We start from the raw sequence: 21,777 nt of genomic DNA, 5'->3' as shown, positions 1-21,777 counted from the left end.
GTTTCACCATGTTGGTCAGGCTGGTCTCTAACTCCTGACCTCAGGTGATCCACCCACCTCGGCCTCCCAAAGCTCTGGTACAGAACCTTAAGAAGGGCTTTGCAGTCTCAAAAAAAAAAAAAAAAAAAAAGGGTCTCCCTCCACCAGTCTCCTGTCTCAGCCTCCCGAGTAACTGGGACTACAGGCGCCCACCACAGCGCCCAGCTAATTTTTGTATTTTTAGTAGCGGCGGGGTTTCACCGTGTTAGCCAGGATGGTCTCCATCTCCTGACCTTGTGATCTGCCCAACTCGTCCTCCCGAAGTGCTGGGATTACAGGCATAAGCCACTGCGCCCAGCCTAGCCATCTTAATGTGTACAATTCAGTGGCATTATTACCGTCATAATTTTGTGTAACCATCACCACTACTTCCAAAACTTTTTCATTACTCCAAACAGAAACCCTACAACCCATTAAGCAACATTTCTCCATTCCTCCTTATCCCAGCCACTGAACCTCTAATCTACCTTCTGTCTCTAGGAATCTGTATTCTAGATACTTCACGGAAGTGGAATCACACAAGATTGGTCTTTTAGTGACTGGCTTATTTTACAAAGCACAATGTTTTCAAGGTTTATCCATGGTGTATCCTGTGTTAGAATTTCCTTCTTTTTTTTTCTTTTATCTTTTTTTGAGACAAAGCCTAGCTCTGTCGCCCAGGCTGGAGTGCAGTGGCTTGATCTTGGCTCACTGCAACCTCCGCCTGCCGGGTTCAAGCGATTCTTCTGCCTCAGCCTCCTGAGTAGCTGGGACTACAGGTGCGCGCCACCACGCCTGGCTAATTTTTTGTATTTTTAGCAGAGACGGGTTTTCACCGTGTTGACCACGCTTGTCTCAAACTCCTGACCTCGTGATCCGCCCGCCTCAGCCTCCCAAAGTGCTAGGATTACAGGCATGAGCCACCGCCCCCGGCCGAATTTCCTTCCATTTTAATGCTGAAAAATATTTCATTGTTTGTATGGACCACATTTTGTTTATCCTTCCATCTACCCGTGGACACTTGGGTTGTTTCTGTCTTTTGGCTATTGAGAAAAATGCTGCAGTGAACACGGGGGCACAAATATGTTTGAGTATCTGATTTCCATTCTTTTGGGAATATAGCCAGAAGTAGGGTTGCTGGATCATACCGTAGTTCCATTTTTGTTTTCTCCTAGAAAGGCAGATTGCCACATGCAGCGCCTCATTTGGATGTGTCTGGAATCTTGGAAGCTTGACTACCCTACGTTCTCCTACAAATGGACCTTGAGAGCTTGTTTGGAGGTTCTACCAGGGGAGCCCAGCTCCTCTATTTGGTATGGTCGTCCTCTTCGACTGAGCTGCAGCTTCTGGAGGGACGCACATGAAGCAGTGAGGAAGGAAGGGGACACCCGCCTAGCCAGCCACATCAGCCGAATCAACCCTGGCGATCAATGGGATGACAGGTGTCGCAGCCAGATCGCCCTCATATCCGGTAGTTCTACTTTTAACCTTTTGTGGAATCTCCATAGTTTTCTGCGGTGCTGCGCCATTTACATTCCCACCAACAGCGCACAGAGGTTTACACTTGTACATGTTTCCACTGACGAACGAAAAACTTTCATGTTTTTAGAGGTTCAACATGTCTATCCAGGGAACCTTGCTCTCCGATGTCTTCTCCTCTGGCCACAGTAAGAGGTTTCACAGACCCTCCTGGGTCAAGAGTAACTGTTAACTGGCCCTTCTCCCATGGGCCCCCCGTAGACCCCCCAACACTCAACCGGGCGAAATGAAACGCAGGGACTGTGGGAAGGAACTGCGGTATGGGCTGGGTAGGCCCCAGGTCTCGCCCCTCGCCAAGTTTCCCAAGGGGACGCGATCCCGGACTGCACAAGCTGGGTCCGCGCGGCCTCCCAGAGCCCGAGCAGCCCCTTCCCAGCCGCTACCAGGCCACTTCCCGGCGCTCACTAGTGACGTCCCCGCCTCGCTCTGCGCGTGCGTGGCTCCGCCTCCCCGCTGCCGTTGCCAGGGCGACGGCAGGTCCTCGGCGGCCGGCAGACATCCGGGCCTGCTCCCAGCGGCTCCGCCCCGGCCCGCTCCGCCCCGCCCGCGGGAAAAAGGTCGCGTAGCGATGACGTCGCGGGGGCTTGGCCGGGCTTCGCGGACTCGGGAGATGGAGGAAAAGGAGATACTACGGCGGCAGATCCGCCTACTGCAGGGTAGGTCCGGCCGGGGCTGGGACGCGAGTCTCTTTTTTCCCCCTCACCTCGCGGCGGGTCTCCGGCCCCCTCGTCGAAGGGGTCGCTCACCGCTCGCGTGTTCTGGGTGGCGGCTGGGGTGGGGGACGGTAGGGTCCGCCAGGACTTGTGGGCCGGCTCAGGGCCCGGGTCGGTCCCCGGCTCCAGCTTTGTCGAGGGAGTGGTGCCGGTCCTACTGGGGCTGCAGAGGGTGGAGGCACGGCCGTCGCTTAGTAACCCGCAGGAGGCGGCGGCCCTCCCCACCACCACGGGCTGTCGCGTCCCCTGGCGCCCACCCTCGCTCCCCGCGCCCCACTGCGGGGCTGGGACTGGTTCATGGCTCATTTCGGCAGAGCAGGCTGCGGGCGCACGCGGGTTCCTTCCTTGACGCCCGGTTTTTTTGAGACAGAGTCTTGCTCTGTCACCCAGGCTGGGGTGCGGTGACGCGATCTCGGCTCACTGCAACCTCCTCATCCTGGGTTCGAGCGATTCTCCTGCCTCAGCCTCCGGAGTAGGTGGGATTACAGGTAGGCGCCAGAACGCCTGGCTAATTTTTGTATTTTGAGTAGAGACGGGGTTTCACCGTGTTGGCCAGGATGGTCTTTAACTCCCGACCTCAGGTGATCCACCCGCCTCGGCCTCCCAAAGTGCTGAGATTACAGGCGTGAGCCATCGCTCCCAGCCTCGATGTCCGGTTTTGATGCCCCTTTTCTCCGAACAATCACACTCCCCTTGCCATTCCAGGCGCATACTCAACAGGCTTCAGCTTCCACACTTAAACATTAAAAAACCCAAATTGGCCTTTCTAAACTTAAAAAAAAAATCCATGTTTGGACGCAGTGGCCCACAGCTGTAATCCCAGCACTTTGGGAGGCCATGGCGGGAGGATGGCTTGAGCCTGGGAGTTTGAGACCATCCTGGGCAACATGACCAGACCCCGTCTCTACAGAAAAATTTTAAAAAGTGAGATGGGCGTGGTGGCTTGCGCCTGTAGTCCCAGCTACTCAGAGGTGGAAGATTTGCTTGTGCCCAGGAGGTCCCGGCTGCAGTGAGCCGTGATTGGGCCACTGCACTCTAGCCTGGGCAACAGAGAAAAACCACATCTCAAATAAAAAGCCAAAACCAACAAAACAAAAAAAACTTTTAAAATTAAAAATCCTTTTTGCTTTTACTCTCACAAAGGGAAGACTTAAGGATTGGGAAAGTGTGTATGGATAAGAGGCCAGGTGGGCTGCCTCCCACTTGGGGACACTTCTTGGGCTCCCATCACACCTGCTCTGGGGTGTCAACACGTCTGGACATGGCTTTCTGTGCCCCTGGGGGCAGGGCCTGTGGTGGGGGAATGCTGATAACTGGGAGGCTGGCTGCTGATGCCCTTGCCTGTGTTCCTGGCCCTCCTGCACCAGGATAGCTATCCAGGGACTTATTTGGAAAGTCTTGTGGTTGTGTCAGTTCACTGCAGTAGGACTCTAGCCCATTGCTGTCTCCTCTTCTGCAGGGAAGACTGTGAATCTGGCAGGGCAATGGCCTCTGCTCCTAGTATTCTTTTTTCCTGTTGTCAGGCATGGGGTCCTCGAGAGTGTCAATTCTGTTACGCTCAGTGGAGTGACTCCTTTCCATCTGTAGGCAAGCCAGAGGGCCTGTGCAGCCACTTGTCCCCTCTGATTGAAACAGTGCAGAGGGGGTCATTGCGATTCTCTTCAGACTGAGTGATACGTCTCATCAAATGATTGTGGACTCAGTAGACCAGCAAATAAGGGTTGTTATACCACATGGTTCATTTCTATGTTAAGCAGGCAGAAGTAGGACTGAAGTGGAGCTGATGGAGAAAAGGCTCATAGAAGCGACAGGCCCAGGTGACGCGGGCTGAGTTGTCAGTGAGTCCCAGGCTCTGGGAGCTGTCCCTTCTGAAACTGGCAGGGGCTCAGAAGTGAGATGGGATCTGAGGGTATCTTGCCAGCTGATGCCCTTCCAGGGTAGTCGGTGATTATCGCGGTTACCCTCTGGCTAACTGAGCCTCTGGTTCTGTCTTCTCAGGTCTGATTGATGACTACAAAACTCTCCACGGCAATGCCCCGGCCCCTGGTACCCCAGCAGCTTCTGGGTGGCAGCCACCCACTTACCACAGTGGCAGAGCCTTCAGTGCCCGCTACCCTCGTCCAAGCCGGAGGGGCTACTCCTCACACCATGGGCCTTCGTGGCGCAAGAAATACTCCCTCGTGAATCGGCCCCCAGGACCCTCAGACCCACCTGCCGACCATGCTGTGCGGCCGTTGCACAGGGCCCCGGGGTGCCAGGCTCCTGTCCCGCAGCAGCATGTCCTTGAGAGACAGGTCCAGCTCAGTCAAGGTCAGAACGTGGACATCAAAGTTAAACCGCCATCAAAGTCTGGCTCTGCCAGTGCCTCAGGGGCCCAGCGGGGCTCTCTGGAAGAATATGAGGACACCCCCTGGAGTGACCAAAGGCCCCGGGAAGGTGAAGGTGAGCCCCCTCGGGGACAGCTGCAGCCCTCGAGGCCAACAAGAGCCAGGGGGTCCTGCGGTGTGGAAGATCCTCTTCTGGTCTGCCAGAAGGAGCCTGGTAAGCCCAGGGTGGTGAAGTCAGTGGGCAGTGTGGGCGGCAGCCCCCGGGAGCCCCGCCGGACAGTCAGTGAGAGCGTGATTGCCGTCAAGGCGAGCTTCCCATCCTCCAGTCTGCCCCCACGCACTGGCGTGGCCCTGGGCCGGAAGCTGGGTTCTCATTCCGTGGCCAGCTGTGCTCCACAGCTCCTTGGGGACAGGAGAGTAGATGCTGGCCACGCAGATCAGCCAGTTCCGTCTGGCTCAGTGGGGGGCCCCACCAGACCGGCCTCAGGACCCAGGCAGGCCCGGGAGGCCTCGCTGGTTGTGACCTGTCGAACTAACAAGTTCCGGAAAAACAACTACAAATGGGTAGCTGCCTCCGCGAAGAGTTCCCGGGCTGCTCGGAGGGCCCTCAGTCCCAGAGTGGCTGCAGAGAATGTGTGCAAGGCCTCTGCCGGCACGGCAAACAAGGTGGAGAAGCCGCAGCTCATAGCTGACCCAGAGCCCAAGCCCAGGAAGCCAGCCACGTCCTCCAAGCCAGGGTCCGCCCCCAGCAAGTACAAGTGGAAGGCCTCCAGCCCCTCTGCCTCCTCCTCTTCCTCCTTCCGTTGGCAGTCGGAGGCCGGCAGCAAGGACCATGCCTCCCAGCTCTCCCCAGTCCTGTCTAGGTCCCCGTCGGGGGACAGACCAGCAGTAGGACTCAGTGGCTTGAAGCCCCTCTCTGGGGAGACCCCGCTGTCAGCTTACAAAGTGAAGAGCCGCACCAAGATTATCCGGAGGCGGGGCAGCACAAGGTGGGCATCCCGGCCGGCTGCGGTGGAGTGTGAGGGCTGTGAGGAGGGTTTGTTTGGCACCCCTAATGGATCTGCTGAGCTCGGAGCTTCGCCTGCAGTCGCGTTCACATTTCCAGCAAGAAATGAGGCAGGAAGTGCTGCTGTGGTGGTTTGGGCTTGCCTGGGGCCAGGGCCCTGGCCGGCATAGACTGGGGGGCAGGTTTGCCGTCCCTCACACTGCTGGCGAGCCCGTCCTTTCTCCTGCCGGTGAGAGACGAGCAGCTCGCGGTGGGCAGCTTCCATGGTTCCAGTTGCACAGGGTTCGCAGAGGGAAGGTTTGTGCCAGGCCAGGGACCAGCCCAGGGGCCATGTGTCCCCAGGGGGATGGTGAGACGGTGAGAGCAGTGTGTCTGCCCCTGGCCTGGACCTGCCGGCCACGGGTCTGTGCTGGGAGGTGGACCAGGGCTCTGGGCCCTGCCAGGGGTGCCTGGTCTTTCCTGCATGCCCCGTGTCTAGGGCTTGGGCTCCAGGAGGCCTGGCCTTTGCTGGCCCCCAGGCTGAGGGCTGCTCCAGCTGGGCTGAGTGGGCAGGGGCCGGGGGCTGCTGGTAGGCGGGAGCCTCCTTGGGCATTCCTGGCTTTGGGCTCTGTGGCCTCCCTCCCAGAGTGCTGAGGCTGCAGTTGGCCTTTGGTCCCAGGGCGAGCAGATTGGTGTCAGGTCCCAACCCCCTTGGCCAGGCAGCCAGGCGGAGTCCCTCACTTGCTTGGTGCACATCTCTTCTGGCCTCCACCCTTGCGGACTTGTGATGAGACTCAGAGATGGTGTCATGGCACAGTGCTTGGTCAGGGCTCAGGGACTCCATGAGGTTGGCAGCTAAGGTGGTGGCTGCACCTGCTGGGCTGAGGGCGGAGGTCCTGCCTTCATCATCAGACATACTGGTGCCCTGCCGTCTGATCTAGGTCGCTGGCTTGTGTAGCCCATTCTCTCTGGCCCTCGTCCCCCAGATAGGTGCCGTCTTGAGGCACATGGGCACCTGGCTCCCGCTCCTGGCCATTTCTCGGTGGCAACTCTGCTCTAAACCATGCTGGCAGCTCCCTCTGTCCAGGAAGTGTGGAGAGGGAGTGTGGAGAAGCTGCCTCCTTACCGAGGGGCTCGGAAGGCCATGTGGGGCCGGTGGCCACTCTCCTCAGGGATGTCGGCCCTTCTCTTTGCCCCATGCAGAGGCTCCTTTGGCCTGGGCAGATGGGGAGGGGGTGGACATGCGGGTGGGGACGGAGCACTGAGGCCCCTCTGCTCTCCCTGGGAGCATGGCAGCCTGCCCTAGTTCTAGGGTCATCTGGGATTGTGGATCCAAGCCTGCTGCCTGAGCCTGGCTGTGGAGGGTGGGCAGGGCCACCATGGGTTGAGGGAGGCAGGGTCCAGAAAGGACCCACTGTGGCCTGGTCCTGGCCTTCAGGAGCTGCTCCCACGCTCCTTGGGTCCTGGTGAGGAAGGGTGGGTGGGCAGAACCCCCAGGGCTTGTTGAGAGCTGCCTGTATTTTGTCTCCACAGCCTTCCTGGAGACAAGAAAAGCAGCACCTCACCTGCCACCACTGCCAAGAGCCACCTCAGCCTCCGGCGGAGACAGGCCCTCAGAGGGAAGAGCAGCCCTGTCCTGAAGAAGACCCCCAACAAGGGCCTGGTACAGGTCACCACGCACCGACTGTGCCGCCTGCCACCGAGCCGGGCCCACCTCCCCACCAAGGAAGGTATGCTGGGCACTGGGCACTGGGGCTGGGCATGCCTGCACGGGATATGCTGGCCTGTTAGGAGCCATGGGCACCTTCCCTGCCTCATGCTGGTAGAGGCCCTGGCTGGGAGGGCACTGCCTGGCAGACAGTGGGTGGTGGTGAGCTGGCAGGTAGAGGAGAGGGCCCGAGTGCTGCGCCGTGCAGTCTGGCTGTGGGATGTGCTGCTGGGCAGGCGCTGTGGCCTCTTCTGTGTGTCCCTTGGTATGGACCCAGCTGCGTCCCTCCTGAGGGGGGAGAGGGCGGTGGCTGCTGAGCCCTTAGGCAGGGGTGAAGCCCTCGCTTGTGCTGCGCTGGGCACCCCCAGGCCTCTGCCTCCTCCAGTGCCCTTCTGTGCTCGGCTGGCTGGGGCTGCAGGTCTACCTGCCCTGCCATTTGTGAGTGTCACATGGTACTGTGTGAGTGTTTGAGTGGCCTGAAAGAATTGGTCTGGTCTCCTGCTGTACCACTCTGAGTGTGCCCGGTCGCACCTGGAGAGAACTGGTCTGAGCTCCTGAGAGCCCCTGTAGGGGCCTGGGAAGGCCCCGGCCTGCAGATTGTGGGGCGTAGCCCCTTGGAGGTTGACCCCCACTGCGGTGATGTTTGCCAGGACACACTGGGGGAGCGGCATCCAGGCGGGCACGTGGTTGGGGGTATGTGGTGAGGGTCTAGAGCCCTTGGGTGTGGCACCCCCCAGACACTGTGGGGGTCAGCGTGGAGCCACGTTCGTCTGTGTGCACCTGGTCCTGTGCGACTCTGTGGCTCCGCTGGGCGCGTTAGGGCAGTGGCTTCCCGAGTTTGTGTCTGTGACATCTGGAGAAGGTGGGGCGTTGGGGATTGAGCAGGCTTGGACCTGGGCACTCCGACTGGGAACTGGTACTCAGAAATCTAGCCAAGGCTGGGCGCGGTTGCTCATGGCTGTAATCCCAGCTCTTTGGGAGGCCAAGGTGGAAGGATCACTTGAGGCCAGGAGTTCAAGACCAGCCTGGGCAACATGGCAAAACCCTATCTCTACCAAAAATACAAAAATTAGCCGGGCATGGTGGCACATGCCTGTAATCCCAGCTACTCGGGAGGTTGAGGCAGGAGAATTGCTCGAGCCTGGGAGGTTGCAGTGAGCCGAGATTGCGCCATTGCATTCCAGCCTGGGCAACAGAACGAGACTCTGTCTCAAAAAAAAAAAACCCAGCCAAGCGTACCGTCATCTAGGGAGGCTTCAGAAGCCTCTGGAAGGAGCTGGGCCTGGGCAGACCCAAGAGCCGTGTGGGGGCTGCCGCGGGAGGGCAGGGCGTTGGGTCCCAGGTGGGGGGCTGAATGGGGCCATGCAGCCGGGTGTTGCAGCACAGTGTGGGGGGAGGAAGTGAGGCTGGGGGCACTGGTCGGCTGTCCCCCGTTAGCCGACGCCTGCTGCACGCCAGGACACGTGTGGATTTCATCCTGGTGACGGAGCAAGCAGAGACCCATGCGGTCCCTGGTGGCCATGGTGAGGTGGCCGGATGGCAGTTAGGTCGTGGGCTTGTCTGGGAGTGGATGGTAGGGGTGGCTTGGACAGTTGGCGGTACCCCCTGGTCACTTGGGGAGGAGGGGTTGGGGAGGTGTCCAGCTCTGGGAGGCCAGTGGGGGCTGCTGAGCCCTAGGAGGCCGAGGCTTGCAGATGGTGTGGTGGTTGGGGTGAGAGGCTCCCCACTGGGTGCAGGTTCAGCCCTGCTCACCTGGCCTGCTCGCTCTTCAGGCCTCTGGTAGAGTGGGGCATAGGCAGGGGATAGGGGAGGTTGCTTCCTGCTGCTGGGGCCTTGCTCGGCGCCCCCTGGACTCCTGCCGGGAAGAGTGGGCTTGGGAGGCCACCAGCTTCACCGGCTGACCATTTCGGAGTGCACAGCTGAGGGGCTGCTGCGGTCCTGCCTCACTAGGGGGAAGGGCGTAATTGATCTCATCTTTTTTTTTTTTTTTAATGTTTTTAGAAACAGGGCCCTGCTTCCCTCCGAGGCCGGAGTACAGTGGTGCAGTCATGGCTCATTGCAGCCTCAACCTCCTGGGCTCAAGTGTCCCTGCTGAATAGCTGGGACTACGGGTGCATGTCACTGTGCCTGGCTAATTTTTAATTTTTTTGTAGGGACAGGGTCTTGCATTGTTGCCTAGGCTGGTCTTGAACTTCTGGGCTCAAGTGATCCTCCTGCCTTAGTCTCTTAAAGTGCTGGGAATACAGGTGTGAGCCACTGTGCCCAGCCAAACTCACAGTTAAAGACCAACGTGAGGCTGGGTGTGGTGGCTCATGCCTGTAATCCCAGCACATTGGGAGGCAGAGGCGAGTGGATCACCTGAGGTCAGGAGTTCAAGACCAGCCTTGGCAACATGGCAAAACCCCGTCTCTACTAAAAATACAAAAATTAGCCGGGCGTGGTGGCGAGCGCCTGTAATCCTATCTACTCGGGAGGCTGAGGCAGGAGAATCACTTGAACCCAGCAGGCAGAGATTAGATCGTGCCATTGCACTCCAGCCTGGGCGACAGAGTGACATTTTGTCTCAAAAAAAAAAAAAAAAAAAAAAAAGACCAGCGTGGCGGCTGCATGGAGTGAGAGGAGAGGGTCCTGTGTGAGGAAGGGGTGGGGAAGGCGTCCCACTCATTTGCCCACCACTGGCCCAACTGGCAGTCGCGGTTGTCACTGTGCCTGGCAGCCTGCCGGCTCCCGGGGATACTGCGGTGAAGGTGAAGAGATGATGAGGCTGGAGCCGCCTTCCAATGGTGGAGACAGGCAGCCACTGGAGTGCTTGTACGTCAGCCAGGAAGGTGCTCCTGGGTGGAAAATGCCTTCTGAGGAACAGGCAGGGAGAGAGCACAGGGCCAGCTGCAGAGAGGTGGTCGGCGAGTGGGAGGGCTTCTCTGAGGAGGTGACCTGAGCAGAGAGGAGCGAATAGGGCTCAGCTCTGAGGCTGAGGTGGAGGTGGGAACGAGCTTACTGTGTTCTGGAGCACAAGGAGGCTGTGGGGCCAATTCACCGTCTGGGAGTGTGGCTTGGAGGGGATGGAGCCAATGGGGCCAAGGGACCAGGTCCTGGGAAAGGGTCTTGTAGGCCACAGGAGGGAACGGGGGGTTGGTTCTGGTTACGTTGGGAAGCCAGGGAGGGACGGGGAGGACCCTGGGAGGGGAGGGTCCAGGGCCCCGGGGTGTCTGGCAGGCCTGAATGGGCAGAGTCAGGAGGGCCTGTGCGTGAGGCCACTGACGCCAGGCCAAGGAGCGGAGTCCACAGGCTCTCAAGCAGGCAGGGAGCCCGTGGAGATGTGCGCGGAGGTGAGTGGCCGAGCCTGCATCCTGGCCTGGTCACTCAGGCGGCTGACCCCAGACACAGCCACCACGAGACTCCAAGCTGGCCGCAGGGGAGACGGGCATGGCCAGGGCATCCGCTGAGGAGATGGGAGGCTGGGGCCCGGGAAGCTGTTGAGTGGCTCTCCCAGGTGCGCTCCTGCAAGGCCCACCATCTGCATCCCTGCCTGCCTAAGAAATGAGGCCTGTCTGTCCTCTGCCCTGGCCAGGAGGGCCTCTGGGCAGGGCCCAGCTTTGTTTCGTTTAATCCTGCAGCGCTCTGGTGAGCCAGTGAGCCCTTCCCAGGCCCTCCCTCAGCCCTCCCAGGTGGCCCAGGCCTCTATCGGCCGGGGCGTTCGTTCCTGGATGCTGGGGTTGTGTGGGCTGTGGATGGGGTCGCCAGGTGGGGCTGCTCCTTCATTTGGCTGTTAGGAGTTTTCTTTCCCCATTTTCTGCCCAGCAAAAGCTTAGTTCTAGCTCCACCTCTCCTCTTCAAGGAGACGGCAGTGTCCCAGTGTCCAGCTGGGGACGACTGCCTTGTGGGCTCCTGCACCAGGGACAGGGGCTTCTGAAAGCTGCCGGGCAGCCCTGCTGCCGCCTCCCTCCCCTGTCGCACTTCAGCCTTGCCGTGCGGCCCAGTGGCCAGCAGAGGGCATGCTTGCCCCTCCTATCCCCTCTGTCCACCTTTTTTTGGTAATTGATCGCCTAATTTCCTTTTTATGTGAAAGAAAGCAGATATCAAGTAATTTGCAGCAATAACCTGCTAATGCTGGGCCAGCATCGAAACTCCCCTGTTCATTTCAAGTGGCAGATAAAACGCTAATACATAATTATCCTTGCAAATTGGATTATTTTAAATAATCAAAAGGCTACGGCCGGGAGAAAGTGATCCCATCTCCCCTGAGTTACTGTTGCAGCATAATTGCCGCGTTCAATCAATTTCCCTGGCATTAGAAATTCCATCACAATCAACATTAAGCTTTATTCATTGTGATGGCTAAGAGCCGGGCCATTTCTCCTCTTTTTCTTAACTGGCAAAATTAATCAGGGAAAAGATTTTAAACATTTACCCGTGCGAAAGAGGTCAGCCCTGCCACTATATTGCTCAGCAGATAAGGGGGCTAATAAAAAGAAAATTGAATTACTAATGATCACCAAGAACAGAGTATATAAAACCTGGCCATCGCCAGTTCAGGAAAAGGGAGAATCAATTTTCTTGGGACAGGGTACGTTCATTTTTTATTTTGGCGCATATTATCAGCAATTTAATTTGAGAGGCATAAACAGGAGGAAACAGGGAATAACGAGCCTAGAGGTGTAAAGTGCCGCAGGATATATGCTGTACACAATTTATTTGGCACAACAGATAATCGCTTTAATTGAATTCAAAAGTGCATTGTTCAGCAGCAGTGTGGCCGCTCACGCCTGGGGACTGAGACTGTTAGGAAGGTTCCAGCCTGACTCTTCGGTGCCTCTCCTCCCCTCCCCGCCTCTCCCAGCCCTCCGAAGTCCTCTGGGCCTGGAGTCAGACCTCGGCTGGGGGCAGGGCAGGGCATTCCTGGGGATCTCTCTCTCTGCTGTCAGTGTGCCCCTTGCCTTCCGTTTCTTCCTTCCCTTTTCTCCTGGGGATGGGTCTGTTGGCAGCTGGGGGATGAGGATGTGAGACGTTGGCCGGGCGCCGAGGCTCATGCCTGGAATCCCAACACTTTGGGAGGCTGAGGCGGGTGATTACTTGAACCCAGGAGCTCAAGACCGGCCTGGGCAACGTGGCAAAACCCCATCTCTACAAAAAAACACAAGAATTAGCTGGGCGTGGTGGCACAAGCCTGCAGTCCCAGCTACTCGGGAAGCTGAGGTGAGAGGATCGCTTAGGTTTGGGAGGTTGAGGCTCTAGTGAGCCATGATCGTACCACTGCACTGCAGCCTGGGTGACAGAATGAGACCCTGTATCAAAAAAAAAAAAAAAAAAAAAAAAAGAAGAAGATAGAAGACAGCCCCAGAAGGGCGGCCTGGGCGAGCAGTGTTTGCTGGAGGCTGCAGTAGAGACCTGCCTGGGTTGATCTGTCTCTGGTGGACCGATGCTAGAGGGGACATTTGAGCAGAAGAGATGAAAACCTTTTCGGAGTCTGAAAAATGGTGTCCTGTTTGCCACTCACGTAACTGTGGCAATTAGTGCTCTCGAGTACAGTGTTTGCAGTACACACAGCTGAGCACTGTGGCCAGGCTCTCACTCTGGTGCGGGGAATGTGGGGCCAGCTCCCTGGTATGTCCTCCTGGGGCCCGTCGCTGTGCTCGGCCACCCTGAGATGACAGGCATGACTCCCTAAGCCTGGCCGGCCTGTGCAGAGGGATGCTGTCCAGGCTGTACACTCCAGGCCAGGCCAGGAGTGAGGGCCAGCTCTCCCACCCACCACCCCGCGCCCAGGCTGGGGAGCTTCTTGGTGGCAGGAGGTGATGGGACTCCTACCAGCCACATGGAAACGTCTGCTGTTTTATGCCAAGGAAAAGTCGTGGTAGGTGGGTGGGCAGTGGTGTTGTCATCTGCTGGGATGGGAGGGCCCTCTCTGCTTCACCCACCCAGGATGGCGGATGCATGCCGGTGGCCTGCCCCTTCCGCCATGGCCTGGAATGAGCCCAGGGCCCTGCCCAGGAAGCAGCCGCCTGCCCAGACTTGTCGCCAGTGTGCTGGGGGAGAGTGCAGGCCCGGCGGGTCCTGGGCACACCTGTGGTGGACAGAAAGGGCCTGGCTTGCGTGGTGGTCTCGTGTGGACAACCAGGCTGGGTCGAGGGCTGCCGGCTGCCCAGGCTTTGACAGGAGCCAGGCCAGGCATCTGCCTTTGGCCCAGAGCTTGCTGCACACACAGAGGGCGATTCCTACCCGTTCCTCAGTCTGCTGTGCCCGCCCCTGGGTGTGGAGGAACTGCCGTCAGCATTCGCAGACGAGAAGTGGAGTCTCCACTCACCCCAGGTCACTGGCAGAAAGGGCAGGTGTGGGTCTTGGACCCTCCTCTGGCTGGTGTCACCAGGTGCCAGGGCTGTCCTGCCTGGGTGACTCTTTTGGGGCCTGGATGCCCATTCCCTGAGTCCGAGTTTCTCTGAGGAAGTGCTTAGGGAGAGCCTGTGTGAGCTGTTGGCCCTCAGCCCCTCCCTGCCATCAGGTGGTTGTCGTGGCTTCCCCCAGCCCCAGAGCGGCACCCAAGTGGGACCTGAGAGGCTGGGGTCCCTCAGGCACACGGCGCTCTCTGGATACTGGGTCTCACCCTCTAGCTCTGGTGAAGCCAAAGGCAGTCTCCCCAGGGCCCTGGCTGCCCGCCCAGTCCTGTGTGGGGTCTCCCCCGCACTGTGGTGCAGCATTTCCTCGAACTCTGCTGACTGCTCGGTCTCAGAAGGGCCTGCCTTGACGGCTGTTCATGTGACCCCTCTGAGTCCTCAGAGGTCCCTGGGACCCTCCTGTGTCCTTGGGTCCTCCCTGTGCACGTGATCCTTTCTGTGTTGCCTCCCGGTGCCTTGGAGAGGGGGTGGTTTGCCATGCAGCCCTGGCATCAGAAGCCTGGGTGGATTCTGCACCCAGCCCGTGCTGTGGCTTTGCGCTGTTTGGCCACAGATACTTATGGGGATGTCACTGAGCAGGCACCAGCTTGGGAGTGTGATGGCCCCCTGCCCCTCTGTCCCCAGCGGCTTCTCCCGGTGACCAGCGCAGCCTGTGGATTCCAGTGCATGGGAAAAACCCAACTGCTTTCTCTCGACTGGCTCTGCCCCCCCTTGAAGGCCCGGCTTGCTCCAACCAGGCCCAACCTCTGGCCAGGCCCGTCCCCCACCCTTAGGTGTGCACAGTTTGCTCCGTTCATTCGGGAGTCTGTGAGGTGGGCTGTGGTCCATTCCGCCAGGCCAGCTCCTCTAAGATCGCGTGCCAGCTGCCCCGCCACTGTGGGCATTCCTTCCTCCTGCCTCACGTTTTGTATTGCAGGAATTGCTGGCTTATTGTCCTTCCTGCCCGTTAGGAAGGTGCTGTGGGGAGCACCCTGGCTGCCCTGCGTGCACGTGAGCCTCAGGCTGCGGCAGCTTCTGGTGTGTGTGAGGCACCCCCCTCCCAGAGGACTGGACCTGGACAGAAGGGAGGGCCTCGCTCCCTCAGGAGGCCCCATGGGCAGGAAGGCGGGGCAGTCACCATGCTTAGCGGGCAACCGAGGGGTGAGGGCCTGGCAGAGGGCTGCCCACCAGGAGAAAAAGCCACAGGGCTCCCTGCCCCGACACTGTCCTGCCCCTTTGAGATGCGCAGGCTGGTGGAGGTCGGCAGCAGCACTCGGAGGCTCAGTGAGCAAGTGGGCAGAGTGCCACCAGCCTCGAGCCCCGGCCTCCAGCAGAGGGCCTGGTTTCTGTGCCATCCTCACCGTAACCTCCTGTACCAGGCTGCTGGAAGGCCTTTCTAAGCCTGGCGGTCTTCCCGGGAGGCTGGCCGTGGATGGAATGTGAGGCATCGGTGGAGCCCTGACCTGCTGCACAGAGCCTGAGGACAGAAGCTTGACCGTGGAGGATGTCTGTCGCTGCCTGGCCCGGCATGGCCTCTGGCCCCACAGCCCCTCGGCAGTGCCGCCTGGCTTCTGTTGTGAGTTGGCTGGGTCTGGGTCCCAGCCTTGTGGGGAACTGGAGCGCTGTGGTCAGGAACAAGATGGCTCCCCTGCCCTGTGCAGAGACGAGTGGCGGCCCCCGAGGAGGCAGGAGCTCCCAGGACCCGAGGTGCACCGCTGGGTGGGTGCCAGGGTGGGCTTGCCGTGTCTTGGCAGTGGGGGAGGGTGCCTGGGCCAGAGGGGCCGGAGACTCTCCCCTGGTCCCAGCAAGAGTGAGGAGCAGGCACCCTGTCCCATGCTGCTAGGTACTGGGGAGCAGCCCCATGTCCGGTGCTGGAGGCCTGGATCTTTGCTGGATGCAGGAGGCAGGGTTATGAGCCCCCAGGAGTGGTGCGGGCATGGCCTGGCGGAAGACTTTGGCCCTGTCTGTCCGTTCTCCTTGCTGGTGCTCGGTGCCCTATCTGTGAATGGGGTCAGGAGTGTTTGCTGTGGGGCTGAGCGGTGCCTTTGGGTGCTTTGGCCCGGCGTGGTGTTCCTGCTGGGCTGTGCTGGTGGCCAGCATTGCCCACCTGGGAGGCTCTGCCTGGCGCCTCTGGGGTATGTGATCCACCATTGCTTGCTGTGTGCAGCTGGGCTGTTCAGTTTTACTGTGGTGAACCCCGTGAAAGGGCATGAGAGCAGTTAGATCTGGAGTCCTGCTTTCATAAGGGAAAAAGAAAATGATGAATTAGGCCTCAGGAAAGCCAGCCACAGCGATCCTTGAATCTTGCATAAATTATCAGGCATGCTGGCGGCCTCCAGTTTTGCGTGCGTTGTGGCTGTGCTAATTAATTACTCCACAGAACTGGCATGGGATCGCGTGTGTGCCATAGTGGTGCTGCACTGCACTGTAGGTGCCAAGCTGAAGACCTGGGCTGCCCAGGCAGGGTGGCATTCTCAGGAGAGCCAGAACTCACACCGCCGTAGGATCCTGCATCCCCAGACTGGGGACAGCTTGGGCTGCTCCTTTTGTTGAATGGATTGAGATAGTCCTCTTGTCCCTCTCCTCCCAGCCAAGGGCTGGCACATCCCCCCAATCACGTGTCTTGGCAGACTTTGAATCAAGTGCAGGACACCTGTCTGAGAGCCCGGGTGGGTCCCTCACCCTAGTGGCCTCTCTCAGGAGTCCACCAGGCAGTGGGTATTGGGATGCAGGACACAGGCTCTGTCACCACCTGCCAACCCCCACCAGGCAGCCAGGGGCACGCTGCCAAGTGTTCGGGTGGCTGGTGAGCACGGCACAGGGCTGTCCCCATGGCCACCCCTGCTGGCCTGGTCCTCCTCCCATTCTGCCCGCCTGTGCTCTTCCGGTGGTGGCCTCTCAGGGGCCTGTCTTCAGGCACGGCCAGCAGGGCTTGTGCTGCTTGCCTCCTGCTTGCCTCCTGGCGGTGTCTTTTCACCAGCTGTCGGTTCTCCCACCAGAGTAATGGGGGCATGGCTCTGCCAGCCTCAACTGGCCTCCTGTTGAGGGGCTGGGGAGTGGGTGTGGCTCTGGGCACTGAGGCGGCTTTCCAGCTGGGGACGAATGTGGCCTGCACCTTCTGGGATTTGGCCCCTTCTCTGCATGGGGCAGGATGTTGCTGGGCCCCCGTGTAGGACCCTGCTGGGGCTGTAGCCTTCTGTGCCCCATCTGCTGCCCGTAAGTGGCCCCTGCCAAACTCCTCTGTTTCTCCACCTTGACCCTTGCCTGAGGGCACCTGCTGTGGTCCCATGGGTGGGTCGCGGCAAAGCTGGGTGTGGTCAGCGTCCATGTGGGCTTGGGCATCGTCTGGGAACCCCGTGGTCCCCACTGGTTGTTCCCCCTGCACCAAGTCCGATCGTGATCCCCAGTGGTTGTTCCCTGCACCAAGTCCGATCGTGGTCCCCACTGGTTGTTCCCCCCGCACCAAGTCCGATCGTGATCCCACTGGTTGTTTCCCCACACCAAGTCCGATCATGATCCCCACTGGTTGTTCCTGCATCAAGTCCGATCGTGACCCCCACTGGTTGTTCCTGCACCAAGTCCGATCGTGACCCCCACTGGTTGTTCCCCTGCACCAAGTCCGATCGTGATCCCCACTGGTTGTTCCCCCCTGCACCAAGTCCGATCGTGATCCCACTGGTTGTTCCTGCACCAAGTCCGATCATGACCCCCACTGGTTGTTCCCCTGCACCAAGTCCGATCGTGACCCCCACTGGTTGTTCCCCTGCACCAAGTCCGATCGTGACCCCCACTGGTTGTTCCCCCCTGCACCAAGTCCGATCGTGATCCCACTGGTTGTTCCTGCACCAAGTCCGATCGTGACCCCCACTGGTTGTTTCCCCCTGCACCAAGTCCGATCGTGATCCCACTGGCTGTTTCCCCTGCACCAAGTCCGATCGTGTTCCCCACTGGTTGTTCCTGCACCAAGTCCGATCATGTTCCCCACTAGTTGTTCCTGCACCAAGTCCGATCGTGTTCCCCACTGGTTGTTCCTGCACCAAGTCCGATCGTGTTCCCCACTGGTTGTTCCCCTGCACCAAGTCCGATCGTGATCCCCACTGGTTGTTTCCCCTGCACCAAGTCCAATCATGATCCCACTGGTTGTTTCCCCACACCAAGTCCAATCGTGATCCCCACTGGTTGTTGCTGCACCAAGTCCGATCATGATCCCCACTGGTTGTTCCTGCACCAAGTCCGATCGTGATCCCACTGGTTGTTCCCCGCACCAAGTCTGATCATGATCCCACTGGTTGTTTCCCCCTGCCCCAAGTCCGATCGTGACCCCAGCTGGTTGTTTCCCCCTGCACCAAGTCCGATCGTGATCCCACTGGTTGTTCCCCGCACCAAGTCTGATCGTGACCCCCACTGGTTGTTTCCGCCTGCACCAAGTCGATCGTGATCCCACTGGTTGTTTCCCCCTGCACCAAGTCCGATTGTGACCCCCACTGGTTGTTCCTGCACCAAGTCCGATCGTGATCCCCACTGGTTGTTCCTGCACCAAGTCCGATCGTGATCCCACTGGTTGTTCCCCGCGCCAAGTCTGATCGTGATCCCACTGGTTGTTTCCCCCTGCACCAAGTCCGATCGTGACCCCCACTGGTTGTTTCCCCCTGCACCAAGTCCGATCGTGATCCCACTGGCAGTTTCCCCCTGCACCAAGTCCGATCGTGTTCCCCACTGGTTGTTCCTGCACCAAATCCGATCGTGTTCCCCACTGGTTGTTCCCCTGCACCAAGTCCGATCGTGATCCCACTGGTTGTTTCCCCTGCACCAAGTCCGATCGTGATCCCACTGGTTGTTCCTGCACCAAGTCCGATCGTGATCCCCACTGGTTGTCCCCCTGCACCAAGTCCGATCGTGATCCCCACTGGTTGTTTCCCCTGCACCAAGTCCAATCGTGATCCCACTGGTTGTTCCTGCACCAAGTCCGATCGTGATCCCCACTGGTTGTTCCTGCACCAAGTCCGATCGTGATCCCCACTGGTTGTTTCCCCTGCACCAAGTCCGATCGTGATTCCACTGGTTGTTTCCCCTGCACCAAGTCTGATCGTGATCCCCACTGGTTGTTCCTGCACCAAGTCCGATCGTGATCCCACTGGTTGTTCCCCGCACCAAGTCTGATCATGACCCCCACTGGTTGTTCCTCCTGCACCAAGTCCGATCATGACCCCAACTGGTTGTTTCCCCCTGCACCAAGTCCGATCGTGATCCCACTGGTTGTTCCCCGCACCAAGTCCGATCGTGACCCCCACTGGTTGTTTCCCCCTGCACCAAGTCGATCGTGATCCCACTGGTTGTTTCCCCCTGCACCAAGTCCGATCGTGACCCCCCACTGGTTGTTTCCCTGCACCAAGTCCGATCGTGACCCCCACTGGTTGTTCCCCCTGCACCAAGTCCGATCGTGTGCTGGGCGGGGTCCTGATAGGAAGGAAGTCCTGGTTCCCTGAGGGGTCTCCTGCTGGGCACCAGCAGCAGGACTGGGAGAGGAAGCAGCCCCAGCCCAGTGTCTCCTGCCCGAAGGCACCTGGTCTTCCTGCCACTCATCCTCCAGAGCTGGCCCTGCCCTTGCTCACTGGGCATCCGCTGAGCTCTGGGGCTATGTTGGGACCGTGACTGGTGGGCCAGCCCGGCGAGGCCCTGATGGCATGGGTGTGACTCTTAGTGGGAGGTGCTGGGCTCTTGCCTGATGGCAGACAGAGAATGTCCAGCCAGGGTCTCTCCAGGGCCTCTCCCACTGGACCCCTGCTGAAGTCAGTGCCCTCTGTGGCCCGATTGGGGCAGCAGCCTGCATCCTAGCGTGGGTTTTGGTGTGGCCCTGGGTGGACTTGAACTATGGTGGCTGTGGGGGTTCTCCAGGCCTCCCACATCTTCAGCACCAGTGCCAGCACCCTGGGCCCTGGCCAGCCGCAGGCCGATGCCACTGAAGCTGGGCCAGTGCCAGTCCCAGACAGATGGCAGGCTTGGGGTTGTGTGGCAGGCGTGGCATCCAGATGGGTGGGGAGGCCTCCTGGGAGAGTGGTGCAGAGGCACTGCCCGCCTCCATGGCCTGGCCTATTCCCTGTCCTCCTGTCCCTCGGTACAGACCTGCTGCAGTGAATGGCCAGCTCTGGTCACTGCGTGTGTGCTGAGTGGCGGAATCCCAGCTGGTCAAGCTGTGCTTCCCGTAGAGAGGTGCGTGGGAAGGCGTAGCAGCAGGAAGACGGGGCTGTCTGTGGCACCCTTGATTGGAGCCCCCTCTTTCCAGGGCTGAGTCCGGTGACCGCATCCTCTGGTCCGTGTCCTCATGGGAGCAGGGCGACATGCAAGGAGCGTCCTCAGGATGGGCCCCAGGGACGCTCCTCTCCCGGCTCCCAGCTGAGACCTCTCCTTTCCGTGCTCTGGGGTCCCTTGGGTGGCTCTGCCTGGGGAGGGACACAGAGTCTCTGGGCCCAGCTGTTCTGGAAAGGGCTGGGCCACGTGTCCCTCTTCATGGCTTCTAGGTGGCCACGGGAATCCTGAAGAGGAGACCACGCCCACGCCCGTGCCTGCACCACCTGCCACCCCTCAGGGCCCTCCTTTCTGGTCCCCTTGCCCGTGGCTCTCCAAGGCTGTGCCGACCCTGCTGTCAGGAGCTTTCACTCAGCAGGAGGCTGGCACTGTCACCAGCTCCTGGGGGAGCCTCAGGCCAGGCCGAGTGCTGCTGGGAGGTGCCACCCAGGCCAGGAGAAGCCAAGCAAGTGCCATGGCTGCGTCTGGGCCTGGCTGGAGATGGCGAAGCGCGACTCTGCGTGGCCTGCCCAGCTGGAGATGGCGAGGTGCGACTCTGCGTGGCCCGGGCCTTGGGGCTCACAGAGAGAGTAGATGGAATTTCAAAGGAAATCTGTGGCTAGATATGATGACCGTAAATTTAGCAGCTTTTAGACATTAAGTGTCAAGTTAGCTGTTGGTTTGCTTGAGTGTCTGTTATGGAGCCCTGGTCTCGGAGATCAGCCCCGGGGCGCCAAGCTCCCTTCTGGTGCCTTTGATCTGGGGGCCGGCAATGATCTGCACCCAGGCCGGGGGCTGGCGTGGTACATATGCCAGCTTCTGCCGCTGGCTGGTCAGCACAGCGTGGACACAGAGCATGGGCTCGGGGCAGAGCGTGGCCGGCAGGTGCCCTGCTATGGGGTCTTGTGGGCAGAAGCATCAGCTGCCCTCCCTATTCCTCTTGTTCCCCCAGGGAGCTGAAGGCCAGGGCCACGCGGCCACCAGTGCAGCACAGCGCAGCTCACTCCCCTTTGCCTCGAAGGTGCTGCCCAGTGCAGGTGTCAGGTGTGTGCCTGGAGCTCACAGGGGCCAGTCTCCTACCCAGTGGCCAGGGGCCAGCTGCTGTTGGCCCCTTCCTTGACCCACCTTTGTGCGACTTGCCTGCTGCTAGCGTGATGGGTTGGGGGCCCGGCTCTGAGGCTGCGGCCTCATGGCCCAGCTGGGGTTTCTTTGAGGCCAACCAGCTGGTGGTGAGCTCTTGGCCCCTTGGCTGGGTGTGTCTGACCAGTGTAGTCAGGCATGAAGTACTGAGGCTGCCCTGCGCTTGCAGTGGCATGGCTCCTAGCAGAGCATGGCACATGTCAGGGCCCTGGGAACCTTAGCCCAGACCCCCAGGGAGCTCTCCCCTAGGGCCTGGTGTCATAGACTGTTGGAACTCAGTAACTGTGGACTCTGGGACTGCGTTCCCACCTGCTGGAGTTGTGGGAAGGGCTGAGGGAGTGGGGCTCAGAGCCCATCAGGGTCTGCTCCGTGCCGGCCATGTTGCTCCAGGGCCCATCCTGAAACAGGCTGTGGGCACTGCAGGGGCACTGTGCCTGGTGTCTCTCCCAGGCACACTTGCCCCTCCTGCCTATTAGGGGATAGGGAGGCTGCCCGGGAGAGACGGGGCCACCTGGGAACACGGACTTCTGTTCCAGGGCTGCACCCTCCCCCACTGGCTAGCTCTGTCTGGGAGACTCCTGGCATCCAGGCAGAGTCCTCCAGGCTGCCCTGGGAGCTTGGCTGGCCTTGGGTGCTCAGACATGGCCCCGTGGGGCCTGTAGTGAGGCCCCGTCCTTCACCCGCCCCCAGC

General features: G+C 59.7%; 1 protein-coding gene across 2 annotated transcripts in view; it reads left to right on the top strand.

The window, feature by feature from the left end:
- The first annotated feature begins 226 nt into the window (after nucleotides 1–226).
- ZC3H3 (zinc finger CCCH-type containing 3) overlaps nucleotides 227–21,777 on the top strand; it is a 106,087-nt gene continuing 84,536 nt past the window's right edge. The window contains exons 1-3 of one of the 2 annotated variants that reach the window (XM_054498300.2): nucleotides 227–2,213; nucleotides 4,269–5,586; nucleotides 7,116–7,312. In XM_054498300.2, coding sequence (XP_054354275.2) covers nucleotides 1,784–2,213; nucleotides 4,269–5,586; nucleotides 7,116–7,312 — 1,945 coding nt within the window. In that variant the 5' untranslated portion in view covers nucleotides 227–1,783. The remainder of the gene's footprint in view (nucleotides 2,214–4,268; nucleotides 5,587–7,115; nucleotides 7,313–21,777) is intronic. The other variant, XM_054498299.2, reaches the window with a different exon arrangement.

The sequence above is a fragment of the Pongo pygmaeus genome, chromosome 7, assembly GCF_028885625.2.
Source record: "Pongo pygmaeus isolate AG05252 chromosome 7, NHGRI_mPonPyg2-v2.0_pri, whole genome shotgun sequence".
Classification (NCBI taxonomy): domain Eukaryota; kingdom Metazoa; phylum Chordata; class Mammalia; order Primates; family Hominidae; genus Pongo; species Pongo pygmaeus.
The sequence above is the reverse complement of the archived record's forward strand: the minus strand, read 5'-3'. Positions and strand labels throughout refer to the sequence as shown.